The sequence below is a fragment of the Corvus cornix genome, chromosome Z (assembly GCF_000738735.6).
Source record: "Corvus cornix cornix isolate S_Up_H32 chromosome Z, ASM73873v5, whole genome shotgun sequence".
Classification (NCBI taxonomy): domain Eukaryota; kingdom Metazoa; phylum Chordata; class Aves; order Passeriformes; family Corvidae; genus Corvus; species Corvus cornix.
The window spans coordinates 22,071,256-22,091,650 of record NC_046357.1 but is presented as its reverse complement, the minus strand read 5'-3'; the positions used below and the strand labels follow the sequence as shown (position 1 = coordinate 22,091,650).

The 20,395-nt window shown below is 45.5% G+C and overlaps 1 protein-coding gene across 1 annotated transcript; it reads left to right on the top strand.

Moving 5' to 3' along the window:
- The first annotated feature begins 14,627 nt into the window (after positions 1–14,627).
- On the top strand, positions 14,628–18,852 carry IER3IP1 (immediate early response 3 interacting protein 1). The gene is made up of 3 exons (XM_039567266.1): positions 14,628–14,827; positions 16,384–16,485; positions 17,355–18,852. Exons 1-3 carry the CDS (start codon positions 14,737–14,739, stop codon positions 17,408–17,410), a joined length of 249 nt encoding a protein of 82 aa, XP_039423200.1. The 5' UTR covers positions 14,628–14,736; the 3' UTR covers positions 17,411–18,852.
- The last annotated feature ends 1,543 nt before the right edge of the window (positions 18,853–20,395 follow it).

The following is a 20,395-nucleotide window of genomic DNA, read 5'->3' as shown; positions in this document are numbered from 1 at the left end:
GTGAAAGCACACCAGCAGTTACAGATATGTTCCCAGAATGCTGTTTCAGCTACTAATGATTTACTGCTCATGGGTTTTCTGACCTAGACATGATGTCTTGTTTTTAATAACCCTCAATGGATTTTTTCTTCCATGAATGCAAGCAGTGACTTTTTAAAACCTAGGCGCGCTTTTAGCAGCTTAAAGCATCTTGTGGCAATAAACTCCACAGCTTAAATACAGCTTGTGGGGAAAAAAAATGAAACCAGCTTTTGATGATTGGAGCTGCCAAATTTAGCCTCATTTTATGTCCTGGGCTTCTTGCACTGGATGAGACAAACTGCCGGTTGACTACTGGCCATTGCTGTCCACTTTCTCCATGTCTGGCCTTATTTCATAGGCATCTTATCAAGTCTTTTTGGTTTTCATTTTTCCAGATTAAGTTGTAGCCATCCCTCCAACATGAGCAGCCCCATAGTTCTGTGGTCTTTATGTACCTTTTCCCAATCAGCTTTATGAGATGGGGAACTAGCTGCACAGAATATTCAGGATACAGGATACTCTATAGATTATTGCACAGAGTGACAATGTGCTGCTTTCTGTGATGAATGAACCCGACTGCAGCGTGGTGGTAAAGTCTCTTACCACTATAGATCAAAAATTTTGCCCAGACATAAAGTAATCCCATTGCTCAATAAGAAATTACCGCCCTAATGGCTTCTGAGTGCCAGAGCTCCTGGATGTGGTCAGGCGTGTAGAGCAACCCATTGTCCCTCACCATTTGAGAACCAGCCCGTTCAGGCCCCGGAGCAGACACAAAGCACCTAAAGCAGATTTATTTGTTTTCTGCTCCCAGCTCAGCGGTGTTCAGACCGTCCTGTGTTCCCCAGGGACTTTCCAGAGCATAGCGAGTGTGCTGCTGGAGTTGTGGAGCTGTGCACTAAATGCACAGTTCACACAAATGACAGATTGAATAAGCAACAAATACGCTTCAAATTGAACACTCACACTCGAAATGTCCAATTTCCACTTGGTTATTTATGCCCACTCAGGAAATGCAAGCACCGTTTGCCTGGTTTGTAGCTGATTCACAGACCACAACGGCAAAGGCTGTGATGGAGCATATATCTCAGAACTAAGCATGAATGAGGTGTTTTGAATTAAAAAATAATTCCTCATGCTGATAAAGGTCAAGAACGTGATTCTTGAAAACCAACAAAGAGAGGCCACCACCTAAACAAATCACTTGGATAAATATCTAGGGAAGCTTGTTATCAACAGTCGCTTTTTGTTTGCTTTCCTCTTGTGCCAAAGCTTGTACACATTAAAGTGACAACAATCCCATTAAACACTTGTGTTTCATCAACTCAACCCTTCCACCACCTGGCATCACAAAGACATGGAAAAAAAAGGATACTGGAAGGTTTTCCCAGTAGGTGATATGGCTGTATCCGCAGCACACGTATCCTGTGTCTACACAAATTGACTTAACTTGGCTAACTCATTGCAATGGCCTTGGCAGGGCTGTGTTTGAGCCCATTGGGGAACACTTCCCAGCATGGATGGAGAATGATCCAGACCTTCAGCCTCTCCTGATGGCAGTTTGGATGTGGCCACCCTGAGCTGGAAGGTGAGAGTGCTGTGGTGAGGCTGCAGCTCTCCAGTGCCACGTGGGAATGGTCCCAGGCACGGTTAATTTGCTCACACAGAACAACACACGCTGTTGCTGCCCTTAACACAAAATAAATGACGTGTTGGTGTGGAAAATAAACACTCAGCTTTTCTAACATATGACGTGCAGCTTGTCAACACCGTGAAGAAACCTGCGTAAGTGACCAAATATCACCTCAACAGCTGTTATCTCAAGAGAGGCAAAGGGTGTTAGCAGTCTCACAGACCTTAGTTTTAGCGTTCTGGAAACCAAAACCCCCTGAGAATGGCACAACTCACAGCACAGGCTACACACTGGGCTGTGATTTGACTTTCCAAATGGACTGACAGTAATTTTTTTACCCCACAGAGCTGTGTTTTACCCCACAGAACTGCCCAGAGGTGGGCTCTGTCCTCGAGATGTGGTGGTGCTTCTCCAGGACCTAGGGCTTGCAGTGTTTGCTTCTGAGATCCTTCAGCACAGCTATTTATGTTGGTGAAGAAGTGTGCCAAGCAAAAACATGAAGATATGTGCTTTCCCTTATTCCAGGACATGGGAACAGACCTTCTCTCAGGACCGTAATTTTACGTGCCTTCAAGCCATCTCCCTCAAAGACCCTTTCTGCCTTTTGCTGACCTTGCTCTAAAACGGAAAGTGCAATCCACACAACTCTGGAACAGTTTGGTTTGGAAGGGATGTTAAAGCTCATCCAGTTCCACCCCCTGCTGTAGGCAGGAACATTTTCCATCAGATCAGGTTGCTCCAAGCCCCATCCAACCTGAGTTGGATGAGTGAGTGAGTCATGAACGAGTTATTTGAAGCAGACAGCATATCCGAGCATTTACTGCTTCTGAGATTGATAACGTTGATGAATATAAAACCTTGATGATTATGAAAAAGGTATCTCTGCCAGAAAAAGTTTCTTCGAGGTGTTACAGTACAGATTGAGAAGTTTTGTCTGACCTGGGTATGGCAAGCAGGATGAGGCCCTGCTTGTTAACAGCAAAAAAAAAAAATCACTGCACCTTTTGTTTTGTATTACTGATGAAGTCAATTCCTGTGCCTTTTAGAGTTCAGATTTCCTCAAGTTCTTTTTCCTTTTCCATAATTTTTATGCAGTGTAAAACCTTGAGGTAGCTGTGACAAAGGTTTACTATAAGTTTTGCAAAAATTTATGTCCAAAAAATAGCTCCTCTGCAGGAAACCTGTGTTATTGAGGCTGTATCACTGAGGAATTAACAAAACCAAAGTGAAATGTCTCCTCTGACCCTCTTTGGTAAACATGTTCACCCTGCTGGCGTTTAAAGCAGAATCACTCTGCTAAGAAAAGCTGCTGAGGGAGCTCCTGTAGGACATACCCTGCTTTCCTATCATCTCCAGTAGCTTCTCTTTCCTCCAGGAGGTTTTTCCATGGAGTTTATGCCCAGACAAGCATGGCAGGGGGATGGAACAAGATGGTCTTTAAGGTCCCTTCCAGCCCATACGACTCTGTGGTTCTATGATTCTAAATTTATTTTGACACTGTTTTACCCAGCTGCCTTGGATTATTCAGTGCAATTTTGAGAGGGCTTTTTTTTCCATTATAGTAATATTATCCTTGATAGATACCCTCACATACAAAATTTTTGATCTCCAAACCACTAGCCAAGTATTTGCCAATAAGTCCCAGAGCAGCTAAAAAACCTACAGTGGTACTGAGAAGCTCTGGCCTTGCACACATCTCACACCCTTGTGACCTGTGGTGTGGGCCTCTGTGGCCTTATGCACACTTGGCTGCCTGCCTTGGTCTCACTGGGATTGTTGTTATCTGTGCTGGCAGTTTTCAGAGGTGGAACTGCATCCAATCCACGTGAAATAAGGTGTTTCTGCAGGAAAGAGCTGCCTCCTCCTCCACCACAGCTCCCCACACTGTGATTGCAAGCTTCTCCACAAAACTGAGTTTGGGGTGAGGTGACACCAGAATGAAAAAGAAAAAAAGAATACATATTCACATATTAAATTTTTAAAAAATAAGACTATTCACATTCAGGAATATTGAGAGCATCCATTGCTTTTTTTCCTTATTGTCTTTGAAAGTTCAATAAAAGTGAATTTCTATTCACAAGACAAGAACACGTCCCAGTTGCTTCCACCACATCTTCACACTGGGCATGCACAAGGGGTGTAGATCCACCATGTAGATGTCCAGTGGCTTTCAAGAGTGAGGTCTGCTGTGTATTTAGCAGCTTTTCCTCTGGAAGCACAGCCTGGATACCAGAGAAATCAGCAGAGATTCACATTACTTTGGTGACCTTTGGATCAGACTCAAAAATCACAAATGGGTTCCACAAAGCAATCTCAGCTTTGATTTGAGTTTTCCCTTTGTTTGATAAAGAAGGAAAACACCGGCACCTGCCTGAATACAAAGTCCTCCCTGCTCAGGAACTCTTTTGTGGCATGTACAGCACGGGAACTATTTTAACAGTGGGCTTGTTCATGCTTAAAGCCAAACACAACTCCAGTAATGCCCTGCAGGAGAGAGAGGAGGTTCATACAGACTAAGTGTCCTCATCTGCAGGTGACACAAAATGAAGAGTTGATGTGTGGCTTAAACAAAAAAAAAAAACCTGTATGTGTCTGAAGGCCTGGTCTCTGTTGTTCATCTCTGTGTAAAATCTATTTAACGTAGTTAATTTGCTCTTTTCTTAAACCATAGAGGAAAATTCACAGTTGTGGTCATTCTCTAAACTGTGGTCACCTGAAACCCTTCCAAACAATCTCCAGGGGACTCAGAGAAGTGCTTGGGTCCTGTTTGTTGCTGTGACGTTGGAGGAGGTGAAATTGTTGTGCACCTATTTGTCTAGGCACAGCAGAAAAACCTGTCAATCTCTATTCTTTGGAAATACCTGCCAATCTGGACTTTATTAATGTTTTCTTTGTGCCTGCATTAACGAAGAAAAGGTCTCCACCCTGGAGCACCACTCCTTCTGTGACCACAGAGCACAGGCAACCGCAGCCTTTCATGAGATAACTCGGTGAAGCTGCCAGCTCAGCCCCAGTCTGGCAGAGGGAATGGGGGCTCCTGCAGAGCAGAACAAGGTTCAGAGCTGTGCAGATGTGGCTTCCCTAACAAAGGGATGGGAAGGGGTAGGTGCTTCAGAGATAGATTGATGTTGTCCTCCTGCCTGTGGTGCAGTGAAGCCAGGCTGTAAGAAACACCAAAATGAAGCACTTTTGAAGCCCTAAACTGGCTGTCTCCATTTGACAGCTCAACAACAGCTCCTTAAACTCCTACCTGGTTCCTTTCAGTGCAGAGAGCCAAGTCAGACTGTTCAACCCCAGACAGCAAGGACGGGGCTCACTTGCCATAGTCCTGCAGTCGCAGCTGGTGGGCTTCCCTTGCCTGGAGAGTACCCAAACCTGCCCTCTCCACCCAGGCTTCTGGAAAAGACCCAAAGGCACCCCTCCTGGGACACAGCATGTTTCTGCAGTAAGTCCTGGGCACGTGGAGTTCATGAGGAGTTCATGCACATCAGAGGGATCTCGTGCCCTGTGGGAGCCCTGTCAGGTTCCTGGGTGGAGCCCAGCTGTGCCTCCTGCTCCACCAGAAAGACTGTGAAAACAATTGCTTATCCAAAGGATGGTGAGTAAAGCCTCTGTTTGATCCACCTCCACACTTTATTGATTGTCTACCCACGGAAGAGATTACCTTGCCCTATAAAAACCAGGGAGAGAAGGAAGCAATCAACAGAGGCAAATGAAGTGAGCAATTAGTCTCAAACCCTTCAGACCAGCTTTACTTTCAGGCAAGGGCTAAGCAGCATGATGCTGACACAAGGATCTTCAGCAGTCACAAGGTAATCCATAAATTTGTAATCTAATTCTGCTCGATATTTTAATTTCCATGGTGTGTTTTCTTGACTTCTTTTTAAGAACAAGGGTGACACTGAGGCTCTCCTCAGGACATCTTACTGATGGGACAAAACGAGTTGGTGTCTTGGGGAGCTGGAGGACTCTCTAGTAAGCAAGCTGATTTTCCATTCTCAGTAACACTCAGCCCAGCTCTCCTTGGGGAGAGGGAGAATATCTCCAGGGGAAATTTCACATGACATCCTGGAGCAGATTCTGGGCTGACATTTCAGTTTATTCACATGCATTTATGGATAAGAGCAAAGCCTGGACAGTCTACTTAGCTACCACTTCTGGAGGTAGTAGAAGAAAAGGCTCTGTGTCCTGGGGCAAATTGGCCAGGATTAGATAGAAGTGTCTGCTGTATGTGTCAGAGTGTGATGCTGGTGTTGTTGTCCATGCCAAAATTCCGTCCGTAGACATGTTTAAGGCCAGGTTGGATGGGGCTTGGAGTATCTTGGGATAGTGGAAGGTGTCCCTGCCCATGGCAGGGTTGGAACTGGGTGGGCTCTAAGGTCCCTTCCAACACAAAACATTCTAGAATCCTGTGATTCTGCAAAGATTAGATGCCATGGATAAACATGAAGTCAAACTCAAGACAGTGGAAGCTCACTGCCTTAGCAGAAACATTCAGGTTTTTTGTGTCGGGTTAACTTCTGTCTTTGGGATCTGTCCCTTAACACATCTTGCTTTGATCTCCAGTTGTAAAGGTAATTCACATTAGAGATGGTGAAATACTCAGGTGTCATAAAGGAATCTGAACTAAATGTGCTGGTTTTGAACTGTGTGCTGTTTTTTTAAAATGTGCTGGGATCTAAATGTCTTTTCTTAACTTTTCAGGATGGCCCATGCTGGTGGTGAAGATTTGTACAACACGGTGATTTTCCAGGAAGAAGGTGTTTTACTCTCCTGTTTTTAAATCATTTTTTCAGTGCTTATTTGTGTGGGGACACTGCTGAGAGTGTTAGCAAGTCTGTCAGGTTAGCAGATACAGGGTGTTGAGTGGGCTCACAAGCAGTGGATGAATCAGCCAGGGTAGACATGCTTCGGTTGGGGTTTTAGGGGTGGAAAGAATGGTGGAACTAAAAGGAGGGGTTGCAGCACAAGAGAGCAGTGGGAGCTTAGGAGGCAGGGGTAGATTTGGGACGTAAGCCAGTCTTCATTCCTTTAAGTTTGGAAATATATCCAAGAAAAAAAAGGATGGAAACAGATTGGAAAGGGTGGAAGTGGATGGACAGTGCTGGCTAGACAGGCAGTAAGATTCAGGATCCTGCTACTGCTTTACAATAAATAGGGGGACAATATGGGAAATAACTTTGTGGTCTAACAGTGCAGGGCAGACTTTCCCACCCCGAGATCCACACGGCTGCATTTCTGCAAAATGAAAAGGAGTTTTGCTTTGCTCTTTGGTAGATAAAGACACGCAGGTTGCTTGATTGAGCTATGAGATTTTTGAAGAAAACATAGTTCCAGGAACACCCTTCTAACACAGAGCTGGCCACCCCCCTCCACCCATGGCTTGCAGCAGGACTGTCAGTGTTTTCAGCCTGTAACAACCTGTAATTTCACAAAAGGCTGTGTTTCCTGAAGCTGTTTGTTGGCAAAACTCACCTGTGATTTCTCCTCAAGGTTCACCACCCTCCACCTATGCCATTGTCATGGTGTCTCTCAGTGGAAGCCTCCTGCTGCTGGTTGCCCTCAGCATGGCAATAAGTGTTCTCCGGAGGTGAGTGTTCAGGGAGAAGAGAGAAACCGGGGTTGCCATGGGAATGTGTGCAGGGATGAATTCCTGCTTGAGCCAAGAGTGGTCAGGCAGCACACAGGAACAGCCTGCCAAGCCCTAGTGGGGCTTCTTGGAGTAGTCCCAGGCTCCCTTATCAGCCTACAGCTGAATGGGATAACAGTGGCTGGAGAACCACTAGGGTGGGGGCTTGGGTAATAGCAATTTAGGGCAATGACACCTGGTTTTGTTTTAACTGCTCCAAATTCTTCTCCCCACCTCCAGATTTTTAATGTATCTATACCTATACATGTATCTGTATATAGATACAGATATACAGAGATACAGATATAGATAGATACATAGACATATAGATATAGATATGTATTTAAATTTTATAGAGGAAAATTAAAACACCCAAGTCCCCCATTCCTCACTAATGCCGACATTTTCATTGCTTTCAACAACCTGAAGTCACAAGAAGAGGGACTTCCCTTGTGGTGTTTATTTCTATAAAGAGAGGAGAAATTATATGTTTTGAGAAGTCTCTTCAAGCAAAAAACTTGTTCAGTTCTAGTATGAATTCATCAAGCTTCCCTTAGTGATGGGGTCATAGGATGTGTTTTTTTAAAGGACAGAAAATTAAGGGGGGAGGAATGTGTCACCTCCATAATTAATTAAATCAGCTCTATCCCAGCCATCAGTTTTGTATTGCCATAAGTTACACTCTGTTATTAATTGACTCGGCTTCAAGATACCAACAGCTCTTCATGATGATACCAGACACCCAGTTATTCATTTTTCTCCATTTCTGTTGTGCCAGGCGTTGCACATCAAATTATTCCTCCAAAGATCTCAAAACACCTGTGGTGGTGGAAAAAGTTACAGTGACAAACTGGAGCTCTGACAGGATTTCGACGGCAGATTTGACTGGCCCAATGTGCATAAATTACATTTCTTACAAACAAAATGTGTGCCCAGCCAGAGTTTGCCATCTCTGAAGGCACAATTTCCATTTCTGATGCTTCTCCTTCGACAACACCCCCCAGTTCAGCACCAGAGTAATGACAGGCCACAGCTTCTTCCATCTGCAGCTTTCTCCTGGAGAGAAAAGGGGATAAAGGACTCGGGATATGTGCTAGTGGGTGGATGGACTGATATGTTGCACTTCATTTTCTCCACCATACTGCTGGACTGTGAACTCATACCACAAAAGTATTAGAAAATGCAGGAAAATTGAGTTTCTTAATGGAAGTAGAGAAAAAGCATAGATTCATGTACCTTTTCTCTGTGACGTGTCGTGTTAAAAATTTACTGCAGAGATTTACGTCTTTTTCATATTGTCTCTTTTCTGTGGGGTGAGTCATAGGAAAAAATACAGGAGGGGGAATTCTGGTTATTTTTACAAATGTTTCCCAATCCCTCTGACTCACTGAGAATCCCAGACCTTATGCTGAGACCTGCACATGGTTTCCTATTATCTGCATGACTCCAGCTTGCTAATGCTAACATTATTGCACAGGCTGCAGCCTCCAGAGCCACCAGGTCTGTGATTTGGTTTTTACCCACCCACTTTTACAGCCTGGAGAAAGAGACCATCTATTAATCTTTAAACCGAGTGCTGTGACTTTCCGGGCACTGATGACCTCTGGCATGACACCAGCTCTCCTGGCTGTCCTTCTCATTCAGGTGGGGGTTCCAGGGATCAGGCTGGGCTGGGATCTGGCTCCAAGAGGATCAGTGTGATCCCTGGATCTGGCCAGCCTGTTCCAGCTTCATGCCCTTTGCTAACTGCTCCCAGGGACCCCTAGGCTACAGCCTGTGAATTTCCTCCTTCTCCAGGCTTAGATGGGGCCACTGTGCCCTGGGCAAGCTGCTGATGGAAGGCCTGGCCCCAACTGGGACACCAAAACACTCATGTCACCTCATCTATATGAAACCTATCAAAAGAGAGACTTGGGGCAGGCATAGGCTGCCCCACACAGATCCACATTTCAGAGACCTGAGGGAAAAAAGGACGTTGGTCACCACTGCAGCTCCTTGTGTTTGTCCCCAAAGGGCTCTTTGAGTGCCTTTTCTGTTAGCAGACGTGGAAGCCAGACCTGATTCCGAAGCTGTGGGCACGTGTCAGCCATCCCTGGTGCTTTGGTGGCAGCTGTATTCCCACTCAAAATATTTCTACTGGCACCATTTTCCATGGTCCGACGAAAACACGTCGTGCAAGTCCATGGTGGCAAACACCAACTCCGTGCCTGAAAGAGTTTGTGGTCCTTGGGTCTCCCTCCCACTTTCCACACCTGTATTTAGTGAATTGCTCCTGCCTGTCCTCTGCTGCAGCACCAGCCTCAGACACCCTTCTCTTTGCACTCCTTAATACCCCTGCTTTTTCTTCATGCTGCTCACTGCACAGAGACTAAATCCCCCACCTTTCAAAATTCATGGAGCTGCTTCCCCATCCTCTAAATCCCTCCCTAAGATTCTCTGCTACCTCCATGCCTGAAAATCCTGCCCGTCTGTCAGCAGTGAGGCAGGGCTAAGCAGAGACTTGTAATTCCCTGAAAAAATCCATTAGTTTCCTTGCTGCCCTGCTCCCCATGTTGGCCTGCTTTTGATATCCACTGTCTTCCAGCTGAGACATGGATTGGAAAATCCCTATGCCTACCTCTGAAAAATATTTGCATGGCACTGAGCATGACAGGATTTGGTTCTGGACTGGTGTATTCCAGTGCAGATGCAACACAAACAGTGCCAATGATAATAGAACGATGTCATGTAACAGAGATGATCTTCAAGCTCCCCCCCCAGCTCAAACCATTCCCTGATTCTATGACAATTCTGTACTCTTGGTGACAGCAAGATGAACAACAGCATGTGTGTGTCTGTTTTCTGTGCCCGTGTGAGAGAGAGAACTAGGCAACAAATGACATTTAAAGGCTGTTATGGTTACAGAATCAAGTAACTTAGGAAAACAGCATTGATAAATTTAGGTGTAAATCCAAGATTGTGTAGTGTTTTACATTTTGTTCCTCAATCCCCAGGCAGTCCTTTTGTGTATGGATGCCTGTTAATGTCCTCTCTAATCTCAGGAAGGCTGTCAGGCTGTGTTTTTGAAGGGATGGCTGTTCACTTCTCAAATATGCAAGGGCAGAGGTGACCCATGACTTATGGATAAGGCAAGGATCTTTTCTGCACACAGCTGCTGACAGGTGAGGACCAGACACGCATTCTCCCAAATGTACAAAATCTTATTTTGTTCCCAGCTTTGGTGGTTTAAAAAAAAAAAACCCTTCTGCACATTAAACCAGTCACTCAATTTGTGCTTACCAGGGACGTGTTACGTCAGTCGGATGCACCATTAACCTTTACAGCTCTTTGACAGTGCTATAGGTGTGATGAGTAAGGGATGACAAAGGCTTTAGTCTAACTGTGAAATTCAGCTATTGGATTTATTTATAGTACCTAGCTGAGCCACAGCTAATTTTTTTCACTAACACAAAGTTTTTCAGTTAATGAAGTTACTTGCGGTAGGAGCTGGTAAAAAAATTGCCACCAACAAAATGCATTTCTTTGCTTTCAGCTTGGGATCATTGGGCCCAGTTTCCAGACTCTTCTGTGTCCCCAAAATTTTGTTACTGATATGTGCATATCTGAGTATGTAAAATGTCTAAAGAAGGAAATGTTTAAAACTAGTTCAGAAAATAAAGTCAGAAGATGATGGTGGCAAGGGAGGTGAAGGGTATAGGGGCTGAAGTCATAACAAGTCTTCCTTCGTCCTGGTATTTTGTCACCAGGATTAAACTCAGTTAATCCCAAAAACTCCCATGCAACACGCTTGACTCTCATTAAGTGTAGGGGATGGTGAGACCCAGAGAGATGTGTTCTGTCTGAAATTACTGAATGACAAACTGAGAGTAAAAAAGACCAGTGCCTTCACAATACTTCACCAGCCTGAAGTTTAATCCTTTGGCATCTGTAAGGTGGTTTAAAACTCCTTTATGGTGATTGACTGCACCCTGCAGACGACACCACAGGAATTTACTGTACTGAAACACAACACCTTAATGAAGAAAAAAAAAAAAAGCCCCTTTCCTTCTAATGCAAGCAACTTTATCTGGTTTTCCCTTCAACCACGTAACGTGATGATTCAGAGATAAGATGTGGTTGCTAAGTTGCCATGATGGATTTTACTAAGGGGAAAATCATGTCAAGTTTATGTCAGCTTGATGGCAGCTGCTCTTTGGAAATACATCTTAATTATGGGTAAAAATACTAAGCCATAACTTGTATACTTACTGCAAAAACCTCGTTTTTTTTCAGGGCCGTAACTCTAAGCATTAGCTCTTCACTGAGGTTAGCATTTATTTATAGGTTGGATACCATAAGGAGGTAGCCCAGGAAATGCTACTTGATAATGGTGGTTGTTAGATATCTATGTTAGTGACCCCCATATCCATCTGTATTTAATTATAGAATTACTGCCCGAAGTTATGCTGAGGACAAAAGACATCTCTGTTTGTGAGATCAGCACACGCCACCACTCAGAACTTCTTAAAAAATAGCAGTGACCTTTGGGATGAAATTTTTTCAGCCCAATATTGACTTTCTCAGCCTGTATGGAGTTTGGCAAATTCAAGACAAGCCTTTTTTTGAATTATTATTATTTACAGATGGAAAAAGATTATTTGAATTATACCCACCCCACCACCCAAATTTTGGGGGGCTCTGGGCAGCTAGAAATGGCTCCATTTTAATATGTTAAAATGGTGTTTTTTAGGAGTTTTGCAGTTAACCCAAATTCAAAAATCTAGATGAGAAATAAAGAAGCTGTGTTGGGACTCCTTAGGCTGCAATTGTGTGTTCACATGTGCCACTCCACTCAAGTGTTCCCACTAACTGCTGACTTACAAAGTGAAGGTGATCACCCACATAAGAGTTTTCAGAATCAAAGCCAGCATCTAGGGGAAAAAAAAGAGTTTTCATGTCAGTAAATACTTCAGTATAGGCTTCAAAAATATTGAGCTCACTGGAACTGCAATAAATGTTTTAGTCACTACCCTGAATTGAGACTGTATTCCTTTGTGAGGCTGAAACAACAAATGCTTTTGACCAAACTGATGAATATGCTTGATTCTTTATCTCTCTTGTATAATAGCAGTAATTTTGGGAGTAAATTATTACGAAAATACACTGTGGTTCTGATGGTGAGGTGTTTTATCTTTATTCCAGTATTAGAATGTAACGTTATTTAATAGTAATGATCATTAAGATGCATAATATTGTGACACTGACTGTACCAAAGCAGGTGTTTTGGAAAGGAAAGATGAACACAAGAAGAGGCTGAGGTGTGGTTTCTTCACAGCTGATTCACACAGTGTCTGAGCGTCTCTCGATTATATATTACTGACAATTAATTGCTGAAGTATCAGGTCATCACTTGCTGGTGAGTGGATGTTCACACAGAGCATGGAGACACAATATTGATAAACTGTGAATAATTTGCCCAGATGGTGTCAGAAGTCTGTGGCAGGGCAGAGAATCGAGATGGGGTCTCCCCAGTCCACCACACTGAGCACAAAGTTTTCATTTCTATCGCAGTGGACGGGCCTAATAGCCATCACAACACAGTGATTATGCAAATCATTGTGCCCTGATTGAGTAATAAAATCTACCAACCATCCGGAGTTAAGAGGTTTGTGTATTGTATGATTACTGAGAAATAAAATCAGAGGGATTTTCCCCCTTCAGCCAATCGGGCTGAAAGAGGCAAGGGGAACAACTGTCTATTTGTGCATCAATAACTACACCGGGATAACTCTGTAACTACAATACAGGATAACAGTAACAGGGATAACTATACAACTACAATAACTATAACAGGGAGATACAGTATCCCTGAGCTCCAGGTGTTATTATTTTGTTATTTGACTGCAGAACCGTCCAGAAACCCTTATCAATCCAGTAAAAAAGGTAATTGTTTTCTTTCCTTTGGATTCTGCAGCATTATGTGTTGGGCAAACAGCATTTGGGATCTGGGCTGACTTCCTGCTAGAACCCTTAGTCAGGATATAAGAAAAACCAGTGTGTTGAGAAAACACATGGAAAAAAGCCCGCTGTCCTTAAGACTAAATAGAAGTATAAACTCATGTATTTTTTGCATATGCAGTGTTTATGGTTTTTTATTAATTCTACTAGTATTAGGTTGCTGATGACGGATGGTCACGAGGGCTGCCCCACGCCGGGCGACGTCTCCCTGCCGGCTCCCACCACCGGGAGACGCCACGTTACCACGATATCGACAGAGGAGGATGAGGATGAGCCTTACTCCTGCTCCGAATCCAAAGGCCACTTGCTACACGGCGAGCGGAGCTTCCCATGTCACAGCCTACGCTGTGAGGTCCATGGGGCTCCGAGAGATCCACGGACCTGAGAAATCCACGGGGCTCCGAAGGACCCACGGACCTGAGAAAACCACGGGGCTCCGAGGGATCCATGGACCTGAGGGTTCCATGGACCCGATGGACCCAAGGGGCTCCTAGGAACCCACGGGGCTCCGAGGGATCCATGGGCCCGAGGGATCCACAGGGCTCCAAGGGCTCCATGGACACGAGGGATCCACGGACCCAAAGAACCCAAGAGGCTCTGACAGATCAACGGACCCAAGGGATCCAGAGGTCTCTGAACGACCAACGGACCCAAAGGGTCCACGGGGTTCCAAGGGATCCATGGACCGAGGGGATTCACGGACCCGATGGACCCAAGGGGCTCTGATGGAGCCACGGAGCTCTGAGGGATCCACAAACCCGACGCATCCACGGACCCCATGGACCCAAGGAGCTCCGAGGGACCCACGGGGTTCTGAGGGATCCATGGACTCGAGGGCTCCACGGGGCTCCAAAGGATCCATGGGAGTGAGGGATCCACGGATCCAGTGGACCCAAGGGGCTCCACGGGCCCCACGGGGTTCCGGGAGATCCACGGAGTCGAGGGATCCACAGGCATCCAAGTGATCCATTGACCAGAGGGATCCATAGATCCAATGGACCCAAGAGGCTCCAAGGAATCCCAGAGGCACCGAGGGGTCCACGGGGCTCTGCGAGATCCACGGACTCGAGGGATCCACAGGGTTCCGGCGGACCCGAGGGGCTCCGAGGGATTCGGGGTCCCGAGGGATCCGCGAGCGAACCCGGGCTCAGACGCGGCTGCCGCGGCCGGGAGGCCCCGCCCCCTCTGCCCCCGCCCCCTGGGCGGCCGCGGCTCCACAAGCCACGCCCTCCGGTCTGACGTCACAGCCCCCGCTATCCCCGCCCCGCAAGGCCCCGCCCCCCCGGCGCGCGCCCAACGGGCGGCAGCGCGGAGGCCGCGCCCCCAGCAGGCCCCGCCCCCTACCGGCCCGTGAGGGCAGCCCGCGGCCCCGCCCCGCCACGTCTCTCCTGGGCGCCGCTCCTCGTTCTGCTCCCGGTGCCGCTCCTGGTCCCGCCCCGCTCCGCCCCGCCGGGCCATGGCGTTCACGCTCTACTCGCTGCTGCAGGCCTCGCTCCTCATCGTCAACGCCGTGGCCGTGCTGCACGAGGAGCGCTTCCTCCGCCACGGTGAGCCGGGAGGGCCGCCCGGCCTGGGCGGGGGAACGCGGTGGCCGCGGCCGCCGCCGCTCCCTGCCGGTGGGAGCATCAGCGCGCGGGAGAGGGCTTTGGGATTGGGGGGTGGGTTTGGGCTTTGGGGATGAATTCGCGGCCGCTTCCGTCGTACCTTTGTCTTTCTCTCTTTTTTTTTTCCCCCATAATTGTCCTTTTTTCCTGTCCATTTTTAACTATTTCCCGCCCTATTCGTGCCGCGCGTCGCAGTGTTTGGTGTCGTCCAAAGGTTTCCTGTCTCTTGTCGTGCCTGATTCTTGATGAGATGGCGTCTCGGTCCGTGAGATTCCCAGGGCTGGGCATCCTTGTCCTTCAAAAGAAGCCAAAGCCCTGCAAAACAGAGAAAATGCACCAACACAAAGATCTGCAAAGCCGTGGGGAAAAAAAATGGCCAGTGATCCACGGTTTCCCAGTTCATTGGTGTGGAGAATTCTGACTTCTCCACGTCAGGCTGAGCCAGGATTTTTGCCAGGAGTGCAGAAGGGGATCCCTTTCTCCCGCTCCCCAGAACTTGGATTTGCTTCAAAGGCGTCTGCTCAGTCTGGGGTTTTCTTTTGCTTTCCTGACGAGCAGCTGGAATTGAAAAAGGGAGATGTGGGGACTAGTGGGATGGGTGAACCACTTGTCAGCCTCGTGAGATTTGGGAACAGCTCCAGGCTCATCCCAGTGGGGAGCACCAGCTGGCAAGGCTGGTGAGGGAGAGGACTTGCCTACCACCTTCAGCTTGGTGCCAGCTGAGCCAGGGAGAGAAGAAAGGGAAAACAAAAATCACTCAGAAGTGGTCTCTGGAGAAAGAAACGCACAGGTTGGGCAGTGGAGCTTGGGGTACTGAGAGCTGATCCTTGCTCTGCTCATCCCCTAAATGATAAGGGCTGTGACCAGCAGGTCTTAGAAATCCCTGGACACATCCCTGGTCCCAGCACGCTGTGTCCCTGCAGTAGGTGGGAAGGGTTTCTTCCTTGAAGGCCTTCATAAAACTTAAGGACTTCTGTCATGCTCAGAAAAGTTCCCAATTTTTTCCTCAAAAGTTTTAATTTTTTTTTACAGCAGTTGCAAAAATCGTCACCCTGATTTTGGAATTTGTGCTGGCTGTTTTTCTGTCGTGTGGCCCCCTTCTCGGTCCTGAAGCATCATCACTTCACACCCAGCAATTATTTGCTACTTTATTTTCAGGACTGTGAACAGATTGCAGTTGGTTTAGGGTTTATTTTGACAGCTATTTTTTTTTAAGCCCAGATGAACTCACATGTTACTCTGGGCATGGAGGGAATGGTGGTTATTAAAAAGGTGAGGGTTTTCCATATGGAAACATGGATTTGTAATCACATCACATGAGGTTTAACAGTTTTCAGCCTGCTGCATTAAAATCTGCTCGTGAAAAAAGGCGAATTGGGCTGTCTGTCTATGTTAGTATAAGCTACATTCAGCATAGATTGCTCGTTAATATTACAGCATTTGCTGTGTCGTTTTGGGGGTTTTTTCCTAATGTGTGTGCCTGCTTTTATGTGACACAGTTGGCTGGGGAAGCGATCAAGGGATCGGAGGATTTGGAGAGGAACCAGGAATTAAAGCACAGCTGACAAACCTTATTCGATCGATACGAACTGTTATGAGAGGTAAGGGCACGATATTTTCCATTATTATTATTACTATTACAATCTGTAATGTCTTGTTTTTACGCTAATCTGTACTATACTGCCTTTGTGCCTGGACTCTCTGCAGGAGGGTGCAGGCCTCACCTAGAGTGCCCTTAATTTTGCTAAGAGCGTAAAAACATTCCCTGACTCTGGCTTGTGTTTCTCCTGATGAGCCTTTGCCTTTCCTTGGAGTTCAGCAGCTGGGAGGAAACTTGGTGATCAACCAAAGTGGGCAATTAGCATCACCTTGTCTAAATCCAGTTTTATGGGAAGTACCTGGTGAGGGAAATGTAATTCTGGAGTTTCTGAAAGGCAAGCCAGGCTTATGTGCCTCAAAAGATGGGGAGAAAAATATACTTAATTGTTAAGTTGCTGGTAGTTCCTCATTATGAAGCACACCAAAAATTCATTTTGTAGATGATGATAGAGAGGAAGTAACAAATCTTAAACTTTGTCTTGCCCACCACTGAGTAAAAACTAAAACATCTCTTATAAAGCACCGTAAAGCCAAGGATAAAACTGACTTTTAGATGGTTTAGTTTCATTTGGAGAAAGAGTTATTTGTGTTACAGTTAAAACTGAACTAAAGGCTCTGGGTTAAAGTTAAAACAGGCTGTGGAAAAATATTTCTGCTGTTGTTTCCTACTAATCTCTGGTATCCTAGGATTAGAGCCTGGCTCCTTCCACTGGTCCCAACTTTGCATAGAAAAATTAAGTGTATTTCTAAAATTTTGACCGTTTTTTCTCCTTCTCCCAAGGTGTTCTCCCAAGATTATATGAAGCTCTGTCATTTTGTGATGTAGAAAGGAAGATTTTCACTATTAATTTCTATTTTTTCCCCTCTGCAGTGCCATTAATAGCCCTGAACTCCATCACAATCATTCTCCTCCTGTTGTTTGGTTGAAGACACCCGGTAAAAATCCTTTGGACATCCAAAGAAGCCAGTTCCTGACCACCACTGCTCTGAGTTTCCTGGGATCCAGCACAGTTTAGCTGTCAATCTGACATTCAACTTAAAATAATAAAAGACACTGTTTCTATTTATCCCATTTCCTAATGTTCCCTTGCAGTTTCATTAAGCAGGATCACGGGATCAATGCAACAATGCTGCAAACACATTGGACTGTGACCAGTTCTGTTGCTGCCTGTTCATAGTGTTGATTAATTATTAGAGTAAATGTCATAGGATGTTGCAGTGACTGGCAATGGGATGCAGCTTTTAAATGTCTCGTTACTCAGGGATGAATTTCCTTCAGTACACTCTCCAATTTGTTTTTAAATTGAGGAAACAACAATGTGTTTGTTTTCATTTCAGAACTGTTTAAGAGAATATGAATTAGGCTCTGAAAACCTGTTATAAAGAATACTTGTTATAAAGGATTGAAGTCCAGCTGTGATATCAAGGGAGATAAAACCAGCTGGGTAAAGTCCTGATTCAGGTTAGCATTGAAAGCTGAATTTTCCTGCTTTGATTGGGGATTTTTGTCTTCAAATCAGTATTTCATACTGATGGCAAAGTCAGTTGAAAATGGGTGCAATTGCAGTGCAAAATTTAAAAAAAACGAATTTAAAAAAAAAAGCTGTACCAGAAGCTGGGCAACTCTGTGTTAACTTTGGGGATATTAGTGACTAGCATTTGTTACTCTTCTGTCAAGGATTGTTATTACACTTTTTAAAATATGTATTAAACTTCTGCGTGGTGATTACTGTGGTCGAAGTGCGGATCCATTTGTATTCTGAGCTTCCCGGGAAACGTGGGAGGGGAATACCATGGGAGGTGAATACCATGCGCTTTTCAAATGCACTTCTTTGTAAAAAACCCGTGGATTTGCAGCCTCTTTCTGTCACTGCTCCTTCCCCTGCCCTCCTCCTCCTCATCACTTGTTAAATTAACAACTTTGAAAGTGAAACTGTTCTGCTGAAACTTTGCAGTTCTGCTGCAAAGAATGTTCCTAATGGCTTTGGTAGCCGTCTCGTCTCAATTAAGACTGCTGAGCTAGGTCTGAATTGGAAAAGGTGATTCTCATGTATCTTTTTAGAAAAGTTAGAATTCTTTGTCTGTTCCTCTGCTAGAGTGTTCTACCCTAATTTTAAAGGGGGGAGGCCAAGGGAAAGCTGGCAGTTTCATTAATTTAAAGCAGCTTAGTTGATCATCTCTTCTCCTGATGTCTTGATGACTAAAGCATACGCTGTTGGATATGAATAAGAATCTGTAAAACAAGTAAATGCATTTAATGATCTTCAATCACATTTTTTCACAGAGTAAAGTGTATCCAGGAGAGAGTTTTATGTTGTTTCCTTTTTTCTTAGTGATTTTTGCAAATAAATCCTGAATTTCCAAGTTTAGCACTCTCTTTCCTAACTCTCTCTCTCTGTGTACGGTGGGGATATCTCAAAACTCAGCTTCATCCCGTTCCAGATACCAGAGTAGCTGCTCTTACATGAAATATGTATTTTTTTCGTCATCCCTGTGGCACTGGCAAGTCTCATCTGCAGTGGAGCTGTGTTTTGGTATCATCTCTCTGCTGTGGAGCTGTGTTTTGGTTTATGTAGCAAACCCAATGAGACGTGGTAACGCTGTCCTGAGGCAGAACAGGATCTTTAAGTTTTAAAACGTGTGGATCTGTTAGAAGTAATTTTTTTATTATGATCTTCGTGTAAATCAGAGGTGATGAGTGTACAGCCTGGCTCAGTTGTTTTCACAGATCTGTCTTTCATGGAAACCAGGCAGTGCGTGTGTGGAACATTCTGTATTCCCGTGAAATTTTTTTGGAAAGAAAAGCAGTGGTTGATGTTTCTGTGGCTGTGGCGCTGGGAGTACCGAACGAGTTGAAGCATGGCGTGTCTGTTAATCCATTTTCGCTTCTCTTGACTGTCAAAACAATTCCTTCTCACTGAAATAAAAGCCAGTACTAAAGATTGCAAGCAGCAGCTTTAAAATAAAACGGGTGAAGAGTGATTTCCCCCCTCTTGCTGTGCTTTCAGAGGGGCTGCGGGCCCAGCGTGGCTCAGCACAGGGGCAGTGCAGGGAGAAGGAGCAGCAGGAACCCCACGCTGGAGGCAAAACTGGGACGAGGTTCACCTGACAGATGAAAAATAGCAATTCCAAGTGGGGCAGCAGCCGAGGATCAGGTCTGCAGGTGAAGAGCGGACAGAACTCCACTACTAAATAAGTAGTAAAGTAGGTACGTTTATTTCCAGCTGGGACGCACGGGGGATCGCTCCTCCAAAGCCATGCGTGCCGACAGCTGCATTCAGCTCGGTATTTATCGGGTTACAAGTTCCATATTCATTAAGTTTCGCAACACGCCTATACATATTCATCACCTAGCCCCGCCCAGCCTGGCTTCGTATTATAATGAACCCAAAAGTCATTTACATCCGCGTTGCGCTTGCGCAGTGTAGTTTGGTGTTTTCTTGGTAGGGGTCTCCGGGGGTCTTTTGGAGGAAGGCTGACGCTCTTCCTCGTCCTGAACTTTTAACCTTTCTTCCCCGCGCATGCTCTTTTGTATCCCTGGCCTTTGAGACTGGTTTGAGCTAGTTTGCAGGATGTCTGTCTGAGACCCCCCTGGTTTTATCAGAGTTCTCTTATCTTTTCTTCCTGCCCTGGTATGCTGACCAAGCTGGATGCATTGTTCCTGACAAACTAAGTCTCCTGCTTCCCATCCACCTGATTCACAGGTAATGAGCAGGGAGAGGGCAAGGGGAGTGCAGAGACACTCCGGGGAATAACCACGCTGCTGCTGTCCCCTCACGTGGCTTCCAGCCGTTCTGGAACAACTCTGCGGCTAAAACTGGCTGGGTTCTGCAAAAACAGGGAACATGCAAAATGAAGTTACTCTATGTATATGTACACACACACATTAGTAATAATTTATAAAATTATATA